We start from the raw sequence: 22579 nt of genomic DNA on the forward strand, positions 1-22579 counted from the left end.
CACATTCTCTATCTCCAAAGGGCTCACTAATGAAAGACCAAAAAATATACTGACTTTAAAAATTTATTTTTTTACCTCACTGGCTACAGGAAAGATAACTCATTTTAAAAAAGAACTGGTTAAAGTTATTTTATTATTAAAGTGAAAATATCAATAATTATTTTTTATAGAAACAGATACTCAAAAATATACATGAAATATTAATAATTGCTATTTTAATAAACATTCAAGTAAAAAATATATTTTCTTTTTTCTCTCAACTTACCTGTTCAGGACCTGGACTATATAGTATCATGGTGAGGTAATCAGTTCTGAAACTCATATTTAGTGTTGTCTTAACTTGAGAGGCATGTGAATGTACTTCTACCACAGCAGCTGTCACTACAGTTGTTCCTTGGAAAAACAAGTTATTAGATAAAAGAAAAAATGAAAGACAGAACTCATTAAAACGGCCTTGAAATAGATTTAACAGAATAATTAAATTAAATGGGCATAGAAGAAGAGGGGAAGTTATAGTAGCAATAAAGCAGCCACATGATATTAATTATTAAGATTGGGTAATTGGTACATGTGGGTCCAATACCTAATTCCTTCTACTTTGGTGTATGAGTAAAAATTTCTAGAAGACAATGATTAAAATAATAATATATTTAAATGTCTATTTTTCATTCCACCCATTTTGACATTATCTTTGCACTCCCCACTATTTTCTTTACCATTTCCTCTATTGTCCCACTTTCCTCTGTCCAGTTTTGGTCACTTAAGTCTTTATAACTGTGTTAACATGGCTAATAATATTTACATTCTTAGTTACAGAGTAAGTCTTCCATGTTTAACTATGGCTGTGTAATAATTTTCAGTGAAGAGACTAATAGTTTATTATAGTACTCCCTCTGTTACTACAACTAGTACATCCCTCAAAAAAAAGAATCTCTTTTCACTTTCTAACAATGCCTCAAAATCATGCAAAATTTACTTCACTTCTGCATCAGACTACTGTGAAGATTTCTCCCTTCTGAGGAACAGAAAACGTCTTCCTTCCTATATCATTTATGTAAGGTAGCTACAGTAGTCCCACCCTATCTACCCTTCCACTTTCTGTGGTTTCAGCTATACACGGTATACCAAGGTCTGAAAGTATTTATTGGAAAATTCAGAAATAATTCATAAGTTTTTAATTGTGCAACATTCTGAGCAGCATGATAAAATCTTATGCCATCCCCACTCCATCTTGGCTAGGTTGTGAAATCAACCTTTTGTCCAGGATGTTCACTCTGTATATGCTATCTGCCTGTTACTAAATAAACAGCCCTCTCAGTTATCAGATCAACTGTTGTGGTATCACAGATTTGTGTTCAAGTAACCCTTACTTTACATAATAATGGCCTCAGAGCCATTCACATAACTTTTCTACAGTCTATTGTTATAATTGTTCTTTATTATTAATTGTTATTCACTTATTGTGCCTAATTTAATAAAGTAAACTTTATCATAGGTATATATACTTAGGAAAAGTCATAATATAGAGAGCATTCAGTTCGACCCAATTTCAGGCATCCACCCTCAATTCTGGAAAGTACTCCTCATGGATAGGGTGGAAATTGCTGAAATTAATTCCTTATTCTACATATTTTAGGGAAAGTATGCTATTTTTCTTCTTTGAGACATACTTCCACTTTCTTTCTTAAAGTACTATGAATCCCTCTTTAATGAAAATAAAGTACTTTTTATCCTAGATCCCAGTAACAGAAAATGTTGGGATTCCTTTTCAGTGTGCTCCTGGGTAGGCTCAGTGTTTTTGGATCCCATATTATCTCCTTTCCCATGTTTTGTTTTGCTAGAATATATTTCAAAACTAATTAATTGAGGAATGGGTATTAAGTAAGTAAACTTTGTGGGACTAAAAAGCTGAGAATTACTATGTTTTCACATTTGGATGAGGATTTGGCCATATACAGAAACCTAACTTCAAAGTAATTTTCCTTAGAAATTTTATTACATGGCTCCATTATCTTTTATAACCCATCCATTCCATCCCATCCAGTTTTGTTGTTGACAAATCCGATTCCAATTACTAATTGTTTATGTTGGTTCATTCATGCTTAGGTTCTTGCGATTTTCTTATCTGTCCATTACAATTTAAGAGTCAAGGACTGGGTTGGTTAGTCTGGCAAGTAAGGGTGTTGTCTCCTATAATGTTAGATATATAGGGTTGTTTGTGTGTTAGGCTTCTCTTTGAATGAAAAAGCTCTGTAAAAATCTCAGGGCTTTATAAGAGTGGATCTTATGAACTAGTAGGCTGCACTTTAAGACAGGTAGGTTTGGGGATCTCCCAATAACAGAATGAGAACTTGTTCCTGTGAAGTAAAATCATCCCAGCAGGCCTACTGAACCAAATTCCCTCTCTGTGCTGGTGATAAATTTAGAACCCAGTCAGGTTCCACATAGCAAATTAGAGCCAGCACTGGCTGCCTGGCCTTTCTGAGTTGCGATTCCCTTGCTCTGTTCCTTCATCTATCCTCCAAATATTTGTTGAAATACATAATTTATTAGTGTTCATTCTTTCTTGATACCCCTAATATTTTTATACTCTAATATCAATATAAAATATCCCATCTGGGATAGATGCTGCACTAGGCATAAGGGAGGAGACGGGGTAAGGGGAGAAAAACTGAAATAAAAGACCTAGAGAGAAATTGGGGTAACAAGAATAAATACTATGGAACTTTATTACAATAGGACTAAGAATTTTGAATTTAAAAAAATTAATGAAATGACTAAAAGAGATACCTGAATGGGATTAGATAATTTGAAAGATTTATAAATCCTATTTTACCCAAAACTAGAAATAGAGAATTGAGGAAAGTAGAAAGGTGGGGGGGTGTGGACGAGGAATGAATTTAAGGTCAAGAACATACCTCCTGAATGATGCGAAGCACTAGTAATTCCACTAGTAACACTACTTTGATTTTTTATTCTTGCTGGTGAGACACTATTATCGTGTTCATACCATATGTTACCATATAAAGTTTTAAAAATAGTTGTTATATCTTCTTGACTAAGAATGAACTGTTAAAAAATAAGATTTGCTTATTTTAATATTACTATTTCATGTAGTAAAAAATTCTTATACAATAAAATTGCTTTATTACAATCATCTATAAAGCCAACTTGTTAACACATTAGATATTTCTACTAACTGAATACTCAGTCTTAAATGACCATGCGATCTTCAGTACCTTGTGAAATACAGAACTAAATTAGATGCCAGTACTGATAAAGCTATGAATGATGAACTATGCTTGTTACAATTGTACTAACCACCTAGTAATTTTAAAACTTTAAAATAAATTTACATGTGTAAGTATTCATCTAGCTACTTTGTCTTTTTTTTGGTTAATAAGCAGCTCAATTTATAATGATAGGATAATAAAAATATTTGTATAATGAAAACAGTTCATAATGTGTTTTACATGAATTACTTTATTGAAACTTCACAAGTCCTAGGTATAAAGAATATAATCCTGATTTTATAAAAGGGTGAGATGTAAATGGTTTAGTATTATGCTTCAGGGCACTTAACTTACTTAACATAGTAACTAAAAACCCTATGTTGGGAATTTAGCTTAAAATCACCAGCACAGGACCTGTCTTAAAAGCTGTGATGGTTAATTTTATGTCATTTCTGGGTCACGGTATCTAGATATTTGGTCAAATATTATACTTGTGTTTTACATACCCCCCATATATACAATGCTGCAGACCATCTAAAATGCCCAGCTGCCTTCTGAGGCAGACCCAGCAGACTGAAATTAGGTCTATCTCTACATGACCCACTTATTAGCTAGCAGATGTTATAGGCCACCTCGGCAGACCACATATTTAACCCCTCCTGTACTTCAACCTTAGCATTAGGAAGAGGCTAAAATCAAGTCTTCAAGAAGTCAGTCTATGGCCCTGGCCAGTGGCTCAGTGGATAGAGTGTTGGCCCAGCATATGGACATTCCAGGTTCGATCCCTGGTCAAGGCACACAACAACCATTTACTTCTCTATGCCTCCTTTCCCCCCTACTCTCCCTCTTCCCCTCCCGAAGCCAGTGGCTCAGAATCAAGGACGGCCCTGGGCTCTAAGGTAGCTCAGTTGGTCTAAGCATGTCAGCCTCAGGCACTAAAAATAGCTTGGTACTAGATCAGTAGCCCCAGACAGGGGTTGCCAAATGGATCACAGTTGGGGCACATGCGGGAGTTTGCCTATCTCTCCTCTCATGTAGAAAAAAAGATTAAAGAAAAAGAAAGAAGTCTAATGCACTCACGTCAAGTACACACAAAAATGCATATATCTTATTTGTTTTATTTCTCTGGAGAACAACACTAATACAGAAGCCATTATGCAAAAAATAAAAAGACCTATGAGTTTTAAACTGATATATTTAATCACCTCAAGGGAAATATTTAAATACCACAAAAATTAACAATCTCATTTTCATCAGGCTTCCTTTAACTGCAATGTGAAGATAATACAGGCATATCTTGCATATATTGTGGGTTTGATTCCAGACAACCACAATAAGCCATGGCTGCAGGAGGGGAAGAGAGAGGAAGAGAGAAAGAGAGAGAGGCAAGAGGGTGTGGGATAGAGAAGCAGATGGGTACTTCTCCTGTGTGCCCTAACCAGGAATAGAACCCAGGACATCCACACGCCAGGCCAACATTCTATCACTGAGCCAACCAGCCAGGGCCAAAATGTATTTCATAAATAATAAGACTTGAAAGTCAAAGTTACTCCATGATCCATGGGCTGCAGAATGAATGTATTAGTAGGCATAAAAACAATATTAATCTTGTACCTCACTATCAAGTACCTGGGTGGCAATACGCATTGTCAATGAGTGGTATTTTGCAAGAAATCTTTTTTTATCTGAACAGGTCTCAAAAGTGGGCTGAAAATATTCAGTAAACCATATTGTAAACAGATGTGTTTTAGTCAGGTTTTGTTGTTCCATTTATAGAGCACAGGCAAAGTAGATCCAGCGTAATTCTTAAAGGCCCTAGGTAATCAGAATAGTATATGAATAAGCAATGACTTCAACTTAAAGTCACCAGCTGCATTAGCTTCTAACAAAAGAGTCAGCCTATCCTTTGATGCTTTAAGACTAGGTACGGACTTCTCTCTCGCTATTAAAGTTTGTTTGTAGATTGTTTCCTCTACATTGAAAATCTGCTGTTTAATGTAACCACCTTCCTCATTAAATATCTTAACTAGATCTTCTCAATACCTTGCTGAAGCTTCTATAGCAACATCTACTGCTTTACCTTATACTTTCATGTTATGAAGACAGCTTCTTTCCTTAATTTCAGAAACCAATCCCTGCTAACTTCAAACTTTTCTTCTGCAGCTTCCTCAACTTCAGAGAACTGAAGAGAGCTAGGGCCTTGTTTTGGAGCACAATTTAGCTTAAGAGAAGCTGTTCCTGGTTTAATTTTCTATCTAGACCACTGAAACTTTCTCCATATCCACAAAAAGGCTGTCTCACTTTTATCTTTCATGTGCTCACTGGAGTTCACTATTAAGTTCCTGCAAGAGGGTTCCTTTGTGTTCACAACTTGGCTGTTTGTTGCAAGAGGTCTTGCTTTTAGCCTATTTTGTCTTCTGACTCACTGATCTTAATCATTTCTAACTTTTGATATGAAGTGAGAGAGGTAGAACTTTTCCTTTCATTTGAACACTTAGAGCAGTAGTTTTAAATCTCTGATCTGCAGACCAAAGCCAGTCTGCCAGAAACTCCAGTTTGCAAAAATGTTAACCATTTTGAGCTGTATGAAGATTACAGACCCAACAGACTCTATAAGCTTCACAAACCAGTGGTTAAAAACCAATGACTCAGAGGCCACTGTAGGATTATTAATTGGCTGATCTTCAATATTATTGTGTCTCAAGGAATAAAAGGCCCAAAGAAGGAAAAGAGAGAGCAAACAGCCCAACTAGGAGCCAGTTGGTTGAGGAGTCAGAACAGATAAAACATTTATCTATTTAGTTTGCCATCTTACATGGTGTGGTTCGTGGTGCCCAGAACAATAGAATAGTAAGATCAAAAATCACAGCCCACAGATCACCATAACAAATATAATAATAATAGAGAAGCTTGAAACATTGAGAGAATGACTAAAATGTGACACAAAGTAAGCAATCATTGTTGGGAAAATGGTACAAAAAGATTTGTAGCTTGAAGCAGGTTTGTCATTCTGTTTGTATAAAAATGCAAAATATGTGAAGCACAATAAAACAAGATATGCCTGTATACTAATCAAGTGTTTTATGATTAAGTCCATTTGTACCTTATTCGTACTACTTAGTGTTGCTTTATTAATATATACCCACTACTTAGGTTTTAAAAACTTTTTAATTTATTCATGACATTTATGTTGTGATTAATATGCTATAATCATTGCAAAACAGCATGTTCATATAATTTATAAACTGAAATTTAACATTACAATTTCTAAACCAATATCTTTCAATTAGTACATGTATACTGAATGCCTGTCAAACCTTGGTATTAATTACCATTCTTCCCTCTTGTCAACAGCTCAGTGCAGAAAGTTGGAAAAACTATAAGGACCCCACACTGTTGCTCTGTGGCCCCCACATGTCAGGACAGGCTGTGTGTGCTATCCCCAAATATCTGACAAGTCAGAAATGACAAGCTGCAGCACTTAGTCTGGATGCATTAGACTAGTGGATTCCAGTTTCTCTCTGATGCAGAGCATGATGATGTCCAGGAGGGGTCAAATATGTTGACCAAAGGGTAAGCTATAATAACTGCTAACTATTCATGTAAATCAGGGTAAGGGAAAGCCCAATTTCATCCACCCCAGAAGGTAGCCAAGCATTTACAGATGATCTGCAACATCACCTGAACATTCTGGATTCTCCCGGGGAAGAGTGAAGGAAAAGGGTGTCCCATCACCCCATATAAATCTGCCTAATGACTATGACCAGTGGGAAGAGGATTGCCAGCATGCTATTTATAAAGTTTTATAAGTTTCTATCTATTGTCTTACCAGTATGAAGAGATTTCCATTATTTGTCTTAAGAGGTCACTTTTTATCTATAAGTTAAGAAGTTCACATGATCCTATACACTAAGAATTTAAATTTTTTCTTTCAGTTAAGATTATGTTTTAAATTTTAAATATACTTTTTTTTTAAGTGAGAGGAGGGGAAATAGACAGACTCCCGCATGCACCCCAACTAGGATCCACCCAGCAATGCTCATCTAGGACCAATGCTCAAATCAGTCAAGCTATTCTCAGCACCCAGGGCCAATGCTCGAATCAATTGAGCCACTGGCTGTGAGAAGAGAAGAGGGAGAAAAGGAGGAGAAGGAGAGAAGGGGAAGAGGGAGGCAAAGAGAAGCTACTGGTCGCTTCTCATATGTGCCCTGATCCAGTATCAAACTCAGGATGTCTACATGCCAGGCCGACATTCTATCCACTGAGCCACCTGGCCAGGGACTTTAATACTTTTCAGTTAAAAATCTTAAATCTATAAAATAATTATGTTCTCTTTTTGAACACATTTTTTATTGGAAGAAATAGAAAAGGAAACTAGAAGTGAAGGCTGGGAAGAGAAACCTTTCAGCACTTCACACTTTAGCAAAGCATTTGATATAGTTTTAACTTCTATCCAATCAACAGGGAAAAATATGAACTTGACGATATTTACATTAGAGATCTGTGAAGCAGTATCAACCAACAGGGAGGTAAAGTTATAGCTAAGGTTTTGACATACTTGCAATTTTCATCTTTAGCCTCTCCATTCTTCTAGGACTTTCTCTAGGTTACTTTTCACATATTCATGGCTTTAAATACTATACGTATATGCTGATGACTTCAAAATCACTATCTCTAGACTAGACCTCTCCACTAAGTTCTATATTATTATAGCCAGCGGACTACTGTTGGCATTCTAGTATATCTTTATTTCACAGAATTTGCCACAATTTAAAACTATTTTAATAATGTACCTATGGTACTTTTTATTATCTGTGATGCCTCTAAACTACCAACACCACCAACCCCTGCATCAGACTGGTAAACCCACAAAGCAAGAAACAAGGTTATAGCTTCTTGGCCACTGTAGTTCCAATACCTAGTACAGGGCCTAACATACAGTAGGCATTCAAATATTTGTTGAATGATTAAATGTAAAACAGTCAATGAATTCTAGGTCAATTTTGACAAAGATAATAACTATGTAAGTTCTCCACCCTAAATGTCTTATGTCCCCCAGCAGTATTTTTTAACCAACAAAAGAGGATTCAATAAGTATCTAAAACATTACCTCCATGGGCTTTAGCTGAGCATTTACATTGAAACAAGGAACTTCCTGGTACCACTCCCAGGATAAATTTCGCTCAACAATCACCTCAAGATTTAATGGCAGTAGTAGATCCAGTACTTCCTGATATGCATCATCAATATATTGAGACCTATAAGGAGAAATAAAATTGCTCTGAACTGTTTCATATATACTCAGTAACAAAAAATTAAATTCATCATTTTATATATGAAAAGTATTTTCTGTGAAGAGAAAATAAAATCCATTAGGCTTTCCATGTCAAAATGAGCCATGTTCCTCCATCACACTAAAAACTAAGTGACTTTCTCTGAGCTGAAATATTCTATGAATTTTTAAATTAGAAGTTTGAAATATGTTTAAAAGTGCCAAACATAGAGAAGTTGGATAGTAAGCCCTTAAGACCTCTTATTAAAACATTTTAATTCACTGATGTAGATATGTAGCAGAATACACATATACCTTTATAAGAAACAAAGTTGCATCATATGAATTTCTTTTCCCTGTGGATCAACAGTCGTTGAATACTGAAGTTGAACCACATCTGCCTTAGAAGAGTAGAAATAACGGTAAGACATGATGAAAAGTGTGGTAGGTTACTGAACCCTTTCAGGTGTCAATGTGAAGTATAGAAAAGAAAGGCTCTTAACATGAATAATTTTTGGCAAAACTTACTTTTTCTAAAACAAAGAGACTTTTAGCAGAACTTACTTTTTCTGAAAAGACTCCCTATTCCTGGCCTTGAGGCTGGTTTCCCAGACTGTGGCCTTGGGCTAGCTTTGCAAAGTTGCAGGTGTTCTCAGAATGTTTCTCCCTGAATTAACCCTATAGATAAACATTATAAGAAGCTTGTTCACTGCTCTGTTTTACTGCTATGCTTTCTCTCCTCCCCATTCCTCAATCAGTATGTAATTCTGCCTATAAAACCTAATTCCAAACTGCAGTTGGGGCTGCATTGATTTGAACAACTTAAGTCCCTGTGTGGTCGCACAGCCAGTTGATTAAAGACTCCCTAATTTGGCTGATTGTGTGGCAAGACGTTTGTTTCTCCTGTTCCGATACAACAAATGTGACTATAGAAACCTCAAACTGTACCTTCAAATTACAATCTCAAAGTGGTACTCCTGAATAATTAACTTCTACTTTAATGGACAACAAATCTCAAGTCCTTCAACCAGGGTATGAGCTATGACTGTAGAATTTCAAATATCACTTACTCCACTGGGAGTTATCAAGGATCTTTCTGCATGCCTTGCATTTCATATCATTTCATGAATTGACATAGATCAACACTATACTTACCATTCATGGCTGTTTACAATCTCCACTTACTGGTAATAAGTAATGAAATTGAAAAGCCCCATAGGACATATTATATTATACCGCTATACTGTAAGTCATTTAATCAACTTTCTATTGTTAAAGAGTTATACTGTTTCTAATTTCTGACTGTAGTATATATTGGGATCATTATCTTTGATTAAGTTTCTTCTGGACAAACTGCAAGAAGCATTAATTGCTGTGTCAAAAGACAACTTCCTCTGGAAACTTTTCCCTTATCAGTACTACCCTATATCTGAGATAGATAGCCTTCTTATGTGTCCACATAAATAACTCAAACTATTTCTAATAATCTATTAATATACAGTACTTTAACAGTTTATTCTCTTATCTATAGTATCAATTAGCACGAAAATCTCATGAGGGCAGGGCTTGTTTACCTTATTCTTTATTGTATTGCTAGCAGTTGGCTCAGATGATTACCATGTCATGTACTATACAATTATTTGCTAAGTTGCAATCAAGAAACTGGCTAAATGGCCCGGGCTGGTAGGCTCAACAGTACAGCATCAGCCCAGCATATGGATGTCTCAGGTTTGATTCCCAGTCAGGACACACAGGAGAAGCACCCATCTGCTTCTCCACCTTTCCCCCTCTCCTTCCTCTGTGTCTCTCTCTTCCCCTCCCACAGCCAAGGATCCATTGGAGCAAAATTGGCCCGGGCACTGAGGACAGCTCAATGGCCTCCACTTCAGGTGCTAGTATGGCTCTGGCCGCAAAGAAGCGACACCCCAGGCCCTGGCCGGTTGGCTCAGCGGTAGAGCGTCGGCCTAGCGTGCTGAGGACCTGGGTTCGATTCCGGCCAGGGCACACAGAAGCGCCCATTTGCTTCTCCACCCCTCCGCCGCGCCTTCCTCTCTATCTCTCTCTTCCCCTCCCGCAGCCAAGGCTCCATTGGAGCAAAGATGGCTCGGGTGCTGGGGATGGCTCTGTGGCCTCTACCTCAGGCGCTATAGTGGCTCTGGTCGCAACACAGCGATGCCCAGGATGGGCAGAGCATAGCCCCCTGGTGGGCAGAGCGTCGCCCCATGGTGGGCATGCCAGGTGTATCCCGGTCGGGCGCATGCGGGAGTCTGTCTGACCGTCTCTCCCTGTTTCCAGCTTCAGAAAAATGCAAAAAAAAAAAAAGAAGCGACACCCCAGATGGGTGGAGCATCACCCCTGGCGAGCATGCCAGGTGGATCCTAGTTAGGCGCATTTGGGAGTCTGTCTGACTGCCTCCCGGGTTCTAACTTTGGAAAAATACAAAGGAAAAAAAAAAAAAGAAACTGGGTAAATATGTAAACTACAACATATGAGAGCTCCATCTCCCTGTATCCTAATTAAGAAATGTTGAGTATTAAAATTTCTCAAAATGAATGGGCAAACATTTTACTGTATTAATTTTTATTCCTTTGATTATTAATGAGATTGAACATTTCTAATAGCTCTTTATAGGCTATCATTGCTCTTTTAAAAAAACCATCTACTCATGTTTTTTACTAATTTTTCAAATTATCTTTTTCTTACTGGTTTAAACTATTTAAAGATTTTTATCCTTTAATACAGATGCTGCTAATTACCCCATATTTCCCTTATAATTTTGTTTTAGTAGTTAATATTCAGAAACTTAAATTCTTGTACAGTCAAAGCCAATCAATATTCTTCCCTTATCATTTTTCTTCTTTCTTCAATGCTTAAATTGGAAAGTTGTTCTCTACTCTATTACTGATATTTACATGTTATTTTCCTTTAGCTTTCTAGTGTTAAGGCAATTCATATCCATACAATTCACTCACTTTTTTATACTGCTCACAAAAATTAGGGGATATTTCAAAAATGAATAAGAAGCGATAAAAAAAAGCATTTGATTTTTTTATTAAACAAGAACATCAGCCCTGGCTGGTTGGCTCAGCGGTAGAGCGTCGGCCTAGCGTGCAGAGGACCTGGGTTCGATTCTTGGCTAGGGCACACAGGAGAAGCGCCCATTGGCTTCTCCACCCCTCCGCTGCGCCTTCCTCTCTGTCTCTCTCTTCCCGTCCCGCAGCCAAGGCTCCACTGGAGCAAAAGATGGCCCGGGCGCTGGGGATGGCTCTGTGGCCTCTGCCTCAGGCGCTAGAGTGGCTCTGGTCGCAACATGGCGACGCCCAGGATGGGCAGATCATCGCCCCCTGGTGGGCAGAGCGTCGCCCCATGGTGGGCGTGCCGGGTGGATCCCGGTCAGGCGCATGCAGGAGTCTGTCTGACTGTCTCTCCCTGTTTCCAGCTTCAGAAAAAAAAAAAATTAAAAAAAAAAAAACAAGAACATCAGAAAAGCAAATGACAAGTCAAAGAAAGTTGTTTGATTATGCAAATGAGATGCAAAATCAATTTTTATTTTATTGGTGAAAATGCACTATACAAAAGGCTGAAAGTACTGGAATATCTGCACGTTCCCTAATCCCCTAACTTTTATACGAAGTGTTTTTATATTAACTGATTTGAGAGAGAAAGGAAGGAGAAGAGAAAGAGAGAAAAACATCTCTTTGTTGTTCCACTTATTTATGCATTCATTCGCTGATTCTTGTATGTGTCCGGACTGGAGACTGAACCCGCAACCTTGGTGTACTGGGACAACGCTCTAATCAAATGAGCTACCTGGCAAGGGCCAATTTACCCACTTTTAAACTTTTATGGTTATTACTGTTATTATGCTTGGCAGCCATTCTCAAGAGCAAAATTGCCAACAAAAAGCATCAAAATGCAAAAAATATGGCATGCAAAAAGAACACTTGATTACAATATAAGAAATGAAAGAATGCAGAGTGTCAACTTGTTTGACACCTCAACCTGAAACAAAGGCTTTGAGGGACCCAAATTTCTCACAGCTCTGTGCATACCTACAAAAGTACAATGTACTGATTTTGGGTTACAAATAAGTTTTAGTAAGTAGGATAGTTCACAAATACAAAATCTGTGCATAATGAGAATTGACCATATATGTATATACACACAAATAATAAGAATACATACAATACACATGGTCAATTGCTGAACTTTTTATTGTTTCACTATTTGAATTATTTTAGCTTTATATTACATTTAGTAGTATTTAATGCAATTGATATATTTTAATAGTATCTCTAGTGTTATGATTCTCCCATGGCCCATCTTAATTTATTACAGAAAAACACTTTTTTAAGGTTTTACTTAACCATTTTAGAGAGGAGAAAGAGAGAGAGAGAGAGAGAGAGAGAGAGAGAGAGAAGGGAGGAGGAGCAGGAAGCATCAGCTCCCATTTGTGCCTTGATCAGGCAAGCCCAGGGTTTCGAACTGACGACTTCAGCATTCCAGGTTGACGCTTTATCCACTACGCCACCACAGGTCAGGCCCAAAAAACTTTAATATTTTGTTTCCTATTTATATTTCCAGAAAACCTAACCATTTATAAAGGTTTTAAAAACTGTGCTGTGGTTTATTGATTGGATTAAATATATAAGTGATAAGAAGCTGACATCTTTGTAACACGAGGTCTAGGAAAGCGTCCCTTTACAGCTATTCAAGATTTTTCTCGGGCTCTTAGTTAAGTTGTACAACTCAACTAAGAGTAACATCAGTTGGAGTTGCCCTCCAGACTCCAACAACCCCAAAAATACACACAAAAAAAATATATTGAAAATGGTTTTGAAGACACAAAACATTAAGCAATGGACATCTGTCAGTGATTCATGAGAGATGAAAAAAATAAACAAGGTGAGCCCCATTACTGCCCAACAGCTATTGTTTTGAGATAATTTACAGACCATGGTAGTGACTGTTCAGTGAGACCAAGGCAGCTAGAGTTCATAGGGTAAAATGCCAGAGAGAAAAGAGCTACAGAGAAAAACTCTAAACTTTTAACACTTAATGACTGTGTTAAAAAAGAGGAAATGTTCAAATAAATAATATTAGCTACACCTAAAGAAACTTAAAAAAGAAAAATTAAACCCAAAGTAAGCAAAAGGAAATAATAAATATCAAAGCCTGAGCAGGCGGTGGCGCAGTGAATAGAGCATAGGACTGGGATGCAAAAGACCCAAGTTTGATGCCCCAAGATCACCGGCTGAGTGTGGGCTTATTCAGCTTGAGCACAGGCTCACCAGTTTGAGCTCAAAGGTCGCTGGCTTGGAGCCCAAGGTCACTGGCTTGAGGAAGGGGTCACTTGCTCTGCTGTAGCCCATCCCTCCCCCTGTCAAGGCACATATAAGAAAGCAATCAATGAACAGCTAAGATGCCACAATGAAGAATTGCTGCTTTTCTTCTCTCTCCCTTCCTGCCTGTCGGTCCCTATCTGTCCCTCCCTCTGTGTCTCTCTGTCTCTATCTCTCTAACTAAAAATATCAATGAAAGAGAAAAAAGAAAAAATGAAAACCAAAAACTGATTCTTTAAAATCAATAAAATGGTAAACCTCTACCTAAACTGATAGCAGAAATGCATGAACTATAAATATCAAAAATGAGGAAGACAAAATCCCTGTAGATATAATAAATAAAAAAATTTTATAAACAACTTTATGTAATAAAATTCTACATTTGGATAAAATCAACAAATTTCTTGAAAAAAATTAAGATCACTCAAGAAAAAATATAATTTGAACAGTCGGAAGTTTATTGAAGAAATGGAGGCCCTGGCCAGTTGGCTCAGCGGTAGAGCGTCGGCTTGGCGTGCGGGGGACCCGGGTTCGATTCCCGGCCAGGGCATATAGGAGAAGCGCCCATTTGCTTCTCCACCCCCCCCCCCCCTTCTTCTCTGTCTCTCTCTTCCTCTCCCGCAGCCAAGGCTCCATTGGAGCAAAGATGGCCCGGGCGCTGGGATGGCTCCTTGGCCTCTGCCCCAGGCGCTAGAGTGGCTCTGGTCGCGGCAGAGCGATGCCCTGGAGGGGCAGAGCATCGCCCCCTGGTGGGCAGAGCATCGCCCCTGGTGGGCGTGCCGGGTGGATCCCGGTTGGGCGCATGTGGGAGTCTGTCTGACTGTCTCTGCCTGTTTCCAGCTTCAGGAAAATCCCCCCCCCCCAAAAAAAAAGAAATGGAAATTGTAATTTGAAATCTCTAGGACCAGGTAAAATCTAGGACCAGATGCTTCACTGGTAAATTCTACCAAATATTTAAGGAAGATATAATACAATATACTATACAAACTGTCACAAGTATATACATGTCAAAACTTGTCAAATTGTATAGTTTAAAGATATGCAATTTCTTCTATGCCAATTATATCTCAATAAAGCTGATTTAAAAGTACTGAACTGATGGGGCCCTGGCCAGTTGGCTCAGCGGTAGAGCATCGGCCTGGCATGTGGAAGTCCTGGGTCCAATTCCTGGTCAGGGCACGTACACAGGAGAAGCACCCATCTGCTTCTCCACCCTCCACCCTCCTTCCTACCTCTCCCCCTCCCACAGCCAAGGTTCCATTGGAGCAAAGTTGGCCCAAGAGCTGAGGATGGCTCCAAGGCCTCCGCCTCAAGCCCTAGAAGGGCTCTGTCACAACGGAGCATCGCCCCCTCGTGGGCTTGCCAAGTGGATCCCTGTCGGGCACATGCAAAAGTCTGTGTGACTGCCTCCCAGCTTCTAACTTCAAAAAAATACCAAAAAAAAAAAAGTACTGAATTGATGGAAAGATAGGTTGAAGGAGACAGGCCAGCAAGAGACCAGAGAATAAAGTTGAAGAAAAATGACAGAAGAAAGAAGAGGGCAAGTGGGAAGTATAACAGAAATGGATCCAAGCTAAAAAAAGGAATAGAGCACTAATAAGAAATAATATAGAAACAAGGTGAAAAGTTCTGGAAATATCTGAATGTTTATTTATTCCCCTAACTCAATCCTATGCCCAATGATTACATAAAGTTGTACTCTACTGTGTGTGTTTTGTTTGTTATTTTAAATAGAACATCAGGGCCACAGCACAAAGCTGACAAATAGTTTGAATAATGCTGCATTTGTGAAGTGAATAAATATATTACATTAGCAATTCCTCCAATTCTTCTATAATCTTAAAATTTATAAACTACTATAAATAAAACACACAAATATACTTTCTCAGATCGTTGATCTGAGTGTTCCTAATTATCTAAGAAATAATATTCAAATACTAAGTTTTCAAAAGCTAGAAGAATATAATTGATCTTGCCAATAAATACTTGGGGCAGAGAGCTTCACATAAGTATAGTTATAATGAAGTAAAGGCTCACTGTAAAAGGAAGTCTAAAAATAACAAAGCCTTTAATGTAAAAAGTTTGAAAAAAACTGCATTCTACACTAATATACCTGTTAAAAGCTTACCTGTACAATCGCATTTCACTCAGCTTTATTGTAATCAAATCAATAATGGGTGGGGGGTTGCTCTGGCTCTCTTTTATCATATGGAATGTATTGGTCATTGTAATTAGTCCAAAATCAGCAACAAAAACATTTTCAGAATCTGGAGACTGTGGAATGACCACCACCGGGGCTTTGATGTTAACATCTAATGCCAAGCGAGAACTCCTCTGTGCCAGTTCTTTTACGCCAGTAGCAGCCATTCCTGCTGCCTGAACAGTTGCCTCAGCCAAGGCCTCTTTAACTGCTTGAAAATTATCAATAAAAGCCTGTAAGGATAACAGAATTATATTCACAAGGTTACCGTTAACGAATAAGACTTATTAAATGTATATGGAGGTTTATGATTTTACCTCCATAAGAAAAAAAAATTTCTTGGTACAAGCAAGCATTATTTATTCAAAATCTAGCTGTTTATATTAAATCTTAATTTTCTGTGTTCAAAAATGAGAAATACAAAGATTCATAAAAAAAATTAAAATCTAGTCCCTGGAACAAAAAGTACCCTGTGAATATTACAATCTTTACTGATATCTACTTCCCTCATCTCATTATCTCACTTTCCCTAATTGCTGAATAATTACATTGTATTTCCCTATGCAACCTTAATGGGCACAGAGCTTACTTATGTTTGTAAGATAAAAAATAAAATAAAATGTTTCCTTAAGAATGCTAAATTTTAAAATTTCTAAATTCTCGAAAACATACTTCAATGGTATAAAATATACCTAGAATTATATTTAACTTTTGTATTTAAAAAAAAAACATTTCATTTTCAGTAAATTCTATTAAAGGCTATCACAACAAGTTCAGTGACATAATGCTTTTGAGTTCCAAAAAGAAATTAGGAAAAAATTAATTAGAGAAGAAATCTTGTTCATCTATACTTTTGGTATACAAAAAAATTTTCATGAGTATACAAATACTTGTATGATAACCTCAATTAAAAAGATAAATAAAAACAGCAACATTATTTACTTAGGATCAACCGATCATCTAGTTTAGATAACAAAACTAAGAGAAGTCACAGAGACAGGAATGACACTCACAGGAAAAAACATCAGGTAACAGAATGGGAAACCACAGGGGGTGGAAATATGCAAAGCAGCACTAAAACTCCAGAAGCTGAGGCTGTATGACAGAGGGACTATATCAAAAGTCCTTAAAGCCCCAGCCACAGAATTATTACAAAATATTAATAGAATATATAATTTTTTTAAAATAATAACCTCAGACAAAAACAAACTTTAATTATGTGTTTAGTATTTTTAATTATAATTGGAACTCAGGTAAAACAAAAATGTAAACTAATGATGTATAAGATTAAATCTAATTAATATATATCATATATATGATATATAATGTACATATATTTAATATTAATACATAAAATATATATTTCAATTAACTGGGTATTCTCACGTGAAAATAATGTCACATAAATAAAGTGTCATACATTTCAATCATAGTAAATGGTACTTAAAGAATTATGAAAAACCAGGGGAAAAAGTCAAGCAAGAAGTTATTATTCTCCATCTATGTTTGATGCACAGCAATATCCAACTAGCAGGAATGAATAAATTAAAAAATTGATCAACATACTTACCAATATAGAATATAAAAATTTTGTGACAAAAACTACTTCAATGCAACCAACAGTCAGATTAACTTGAATGTCAACCACACTCATATCTGTGTACGCAGGACCAGCAGTTGCATCCACATAAGAAATTATTTTGAAGCTGAAAACTTCTTTTCCAGTGATATACACAGCCTTAAAAAGAGAAAATTAAAACATCAAAATCCATTTTTGAAATGATATGTTTTCAGTACAAAAACAAAGCAATACATATATATTTGGAAAATCTTCCAAATATTCAAGCCAAGTACAAGAAAGCAACAATTCTAACTCCTTCATTAGATAACTCCTTCATTAGATCCTACATTGCAGACTTCAAATTGGTGGTGGCAGTACCCTTTGTGGGCGATGACGTCCATTTAGTAGTTCTGGCCCAACTTTCATAAATGGGGAGAACAAAAAAAAATTGTTCACAATAAACATTTTCACACAGCATGTTTACTTGTGCACTAAGAATTGCCATGTAAATATATTTTTAGTCAACATCAAAACTTTGAAAAACTGTATCCCCACAATTCAATGAAATGTGCTTCTTGATTTGAGGTACATGAATAGATTTTCCAGATTCTTCCAAGGAGTCTCCTATCACTCTATTTTTGTTATTAGTTTCTGAAGTCATCTCAACCGCAAACCAATAATTACCTACAGAAGATTAAAATTACAAAGTTTCCAATACCAGTTTAAAATGGTGGAGCCAGCTTCCACTCAAGATAGCAGTGTATGTAAACATGGTACTCACATCCTCCCACAACCACATCAAAATTACCGCTACAGAGCAACCATCATTCTGAAAAACCTGAAATCTAGCTAAATAGAAGTACTACAACTAAGGATTTAATAAAGGAGCCACCCACATTGAGACTGGTGGGTAGCAGGGGCAGAGTGGAGAGGCACAACAAACTGGCCCCACAACCACATATAATTGATAAAAATTGGGAGGGATATGTCAACTGAAGAAAATCCCCCAAGGAGCAAGGGGCCCCAACCCCATATCAGGCCCCATAAATTGTGGCTGCAAAATCCAGTGGGGATTGTGGCTGAGACAGAGGGTTGCTAGAGTACCAAATAGTTCGTCTTAAAGGGCCCACTACTTACTCAGACTCACTCCCTCTGAGGTGTAGTATTAGGGCAGAAGCTCAAAAGGCATCAGGGACATACAGGGAGGAACTCAACTGTCTGATATCAAGCTGAAAGCTAGAGAGGTAGCTTTCTGCCAGAAAAAATGTGCTGGAAGAGGCCATTGTTTCTTTTCTGGACCCCCCCTTCCCGAGCCAGCAGGCAGGTGCCACATCTGAGTTGGATCAACCTGGCTCACACTGTTCAGCCTGTCCCAGTGATTCCCTGACAACCTGTCTCACCCAATTTGGGGGCTCATTCAAGCTGTCTTAAAAGCGGCTTTCCAATACAAATGGCCTGTCTTGGCTCATGCTCAGACTTCCCCACAATTTCTCAAACAAGCAACATCTGTCCTCTGTGTGCCCCATACCTCTCACTACGTAGCCCCAGGCCTGGCACTACTAGAAGCAGCCGACCGTGGTTTGCAGCTTGGCCACATCCCAGCCCAGCACATTTAGCATCCATCTAAAGATTCTTTTTAGGTTATACCAGGAGGACCTAGGCAGAACACAGGTAGCAGCTAGCTGATCCTACCTGCATCTCCTGGGAGACCCCAATGCCCAGCCTGGGTGATCAGGGATGCTGTCACAGGACTCTACAGTAAACCTACTACATTAGGCCACTCTACCAAGTCTGAGAGATGTATTAGCTCTATATAATACCTAGAAACAAATACAGGGAGGCCAGCAAGAAGAGGATTTAAGGAAACATGTCCCAAATGACAGAACAAAACTTCAAAGAAAGAAAAAAATGGAAACAAGCAAACTACTAGATGCAGAGTTCAAAACACTGATTACAAGGATGCTCAATGAACTTAGAACTTCAACAGCATATAAAAGGACACTGTCAGAAATGAAGGATACACAAGCCGAAATGAAGAATAATTTACAGGTAATCAACAGTAAAGTAGATGTAGTTGAGAATCAAATCAGCAATTTGGAATATAAGGAAACAGAAAACACCCAAATCAGCCTGACCAGGCAGTGGCGCAGTGGATGGAGCGTCGGACTGGGATGTGGAGGACTTAGGTTCGAGACCCCAAGGTCGCCAGCTTGAGTGTAGGCTCATCTGGTTTGAGCAAGGCTCACCAGCTTGAGCCCAAGGTCGCTAGATCGAGCAGGGGGTCACTCGGTTTGCTGTAGCTCCCTGGTCAAGGCACAAATGAGAAATCAATCAGTGAACAACTAAGGAACTGCAACGAAGAGTTGATGTTTCTCATCTCCCTCCCTTCCTGTCTGTCTATCCCTATCTGTCCCTCTCTCTGACTCTCTTTGTCTCTGCCACAAAAAAAAAAAAAAGAAAGAAAAGAAAATACCCAATCAGAAGAACAAAAAGAAAAAAGAATCCAAAAGAAAAAATGAGGGTAGTAAAAGAAACCTCTTGGGACAACTTCAAGTGTACCAACATTCACATCATGGGTGGGGGTACTGGAAGGAGATGAGAGAGAGCAAAAATCAAAAACCTATTTGATAAATAATGACAGAAAACTTCTCTAACCTGGTAAAGGAAATAGACATACAGCCCAGAGCAAAGAGAGTCCCCAATAAGATGAACCCAAAGGGACCCACACCAAGACATATCTTAGTTAAAATGCAAATGGTTGAAGACAGAGAATCTTAGAAAAATATTTACCTACAAGGTAGTTAGTCCCATAAAACTGTCATCTGATTTCCCAACAAAAACTTTGTAGGCCAAAAGGGACTGACAAGAAATATTCAAAGTGATGAAAAGCAAGAACCCACCAAGAACAGATAAAGGGCTTCCCAGGTAAGAAAAAGCAAAAGGAGTTCATCACCACCAAGACAGTATTACATGAAATTTTAAAGGGAGAAGGAGGAGGAGGAGGAGGAGGAGGAGGATGAGGAGGAGGAGGAGGGTGAGGAGGAGGAGGAGGAGGGTGAGGAGGAGGAGGAGGAGGGTGAGGAGGAGGAGGGTGAGGAGGAGGAAGATAAGGATGAGGAGTAGAAGAAAAAAGATAAAACATGTGAACAATAAAATGGCAATAAATACATATTTATCAACAATTAAACCTAAAAGACAAAATTACCAAACAAGCAGAACAGAAATAGACTCACAGATACAGAGAACATTTTGATAGTTGTCAATTGGGAGGGGGTTGAGAGGAGAATCAGTGCAAAAGATGAAGGGATTAAAAAGTAGAAATTAGTTGTTACAGAATAGTCGCGGGGATGTAAAGAACATAGGAAATATAATCAATAATGTTCTAATAACTTCGTATAGTGTTATTAGATGGGTCTGAAATTTGTCAGAATAATCACTTAAGTTATATAATGTCTAGTCACTGGAATGTATACTGGAAACTAACATAATATTGTATTTCAACTATAATTGAAAAAGAAAAAGAAAAAAAGGACAGCTGTCGGGGGGTGGGGTGGGAGACTGGATGAAAGAAGGTGAAGGGATTAGCCAAAAACCATATACACACATAACACAGAGACACAGACAACAGTGTGGTGATAGTCAGAGGGAAAGGGGGTTGGGGAGGCAGGTGGCGGTGGGCATAAAGGGGTCAGAAATGGGAACAGAAAGTGATCTTATTTGGGGCAATGAGTATAGAACACAGTGTGCAGATGATGTTTTATTGAGTTGTACTCTTGAAACATGTATGGTTTTGCAAACTACTGTTACTCCAAAAAATTCAATTTTAAAAATGAAAGAAAACAATGATTTAAATTAAAAAATAAAACAAAATGCTGGAAACAAAAGATGTGAATTGTTTTAAAAAATGGAAGATGGGGCCTGACCAGGCGATGGCACAGTGGATAGAGCGTTGGACTGGGATGCAGAGGACCCAGATTCGAGACCCCGAGGTTGCCAGATTGAGCACAGGCTCATCTGGTTTGAGCAAAAAGCCCACCAGCTTGAACCCAAGGTTGCTGGCTCCAGCAGGGAGTTACTCGGTCTGCTGAAGGCCCGCGGTCAAGGCACATATGAGAAAGCAATCAATGAACAACTAAGGTGTTGCACCGCGCAATGAAAAACTAATGATTGATGCTTCTCATCTCTCTCCGTTCCTGTCTGTCTGTCCCTGTCTATCCCTCTCTCTCTCTGAAAAAAAAAAAAAAAAAAAAAAAATGGAAGATGGGCCTGACCAGGCAGTGGCACAGTGGATAGAGCATTGGACTGGAATGCAGAGGACCCAGGTTAGAAACCCTGAGGTCACCAGCTTGAGCGCAGGCTCACCAGCTTGAGTGGGGGTTGCTGGCTTGAGCTTGGGATCATAGACATGACCTCACGGTCGCTGGCTTGAGCCCAAAGGTCGCTGGCTTGAAGCCCAGGGTCGCTGGTTTGAGCAAGGGGTCATTTGCTCTGCTATAGCTCCCCCGTCAAGGCACATATGAGAAAGCAATCAATGAACAACTAAGAACTGATTCTTCTCATCTTGCTCCTTTCCTGCCTGTCTGTTCCTATCTGTCCTTCTCTCTGAATCTTTCTCTGTCTCTGTCACATACACACACACAAAAGGAAGACGGAGAGAGCATTTAGTTTATAGCTTTCTTGCCCCTTTTAAGTGTTAGACACAAGGCAAAGGGCTGAAGAACCATCAACAAGCAAATAAATTCCAACCATAGGACAAAGAAAACCTCAGAAACCAAAGATATGTAGGGCCTGTGAAGGCTAAGGTACAGGATGAGGCTGTAAAGTAATCTATAGGAGTTCTGCTTCTGTCTAGGATGTAGAATGATAGAAACAGGGCCAATTCAAGCCTTAACCAGATTAATTACAAAATCATGACTTTTCTTAAAATGATTAGAAAGCTGCGGCCACAAGCCCACCTAGCAGCCTAAAATC

At 38.3% G+C, this 22579-nt stretch overlaps 1 protein-coding gene across 4 annotated transcripts in view; it reads right to left on the reverse strand.

The window, feature by feature from the left end:
• VPS13A (vacuolar protein sorting 13 homolog A) overlaps nucleotides 1-22579 on the reverse strand; it is a 224969-nt gene that overhangs the window by 101704 nt on the left and 100686 nt on the right. For all 4 annotated transcript variants that reach the window (XM_066257049.1, XM_066257048.1, XM_066257050.1 and 1 more), the window contains exons 32-36: nucleotides 17618-17785; nucleotides 15976-16280; nucleotides 8344-8491; nucleotides 2919-3069; nucleotides 266-393 (exon numbers count right to left, since the gene is read on the reverse strand). In XM_066257049.1, coding sequence (XP_066113146.1) covers nucleotides 266-393; nucleotides 2919-3069; nucleotides 8344-8491; nucleotides 15976-16280; nucleotides 17618-17785 — 900 coding nt within the window. The remainder of the gene's footprint in view (nucleotides 1-265; nucleotides 394-2918; nucleotides 3070-8343; nucleotides 8492-15975; nucleotides 16281-17617; nucleotides 17786-22579) is intronic.

This window comes from Saccopteryx bilineata, chromosome 2, assembly GCF_036850765.1.
Source record: "Saccopteryx bilineata isolate mSacBil1 chromosome 2, mSacBil1_pri_phased_curated, whole genome shotgun sequence".
In the NCBI taxonomy this organism is placed as follows: domain Eukaryota; kingdom Metazoa; phylum Chordata; class Mammalia; order Chiroptera; family Emballonuridae; genus Saccopteryx; species Saccopteryx bilineata.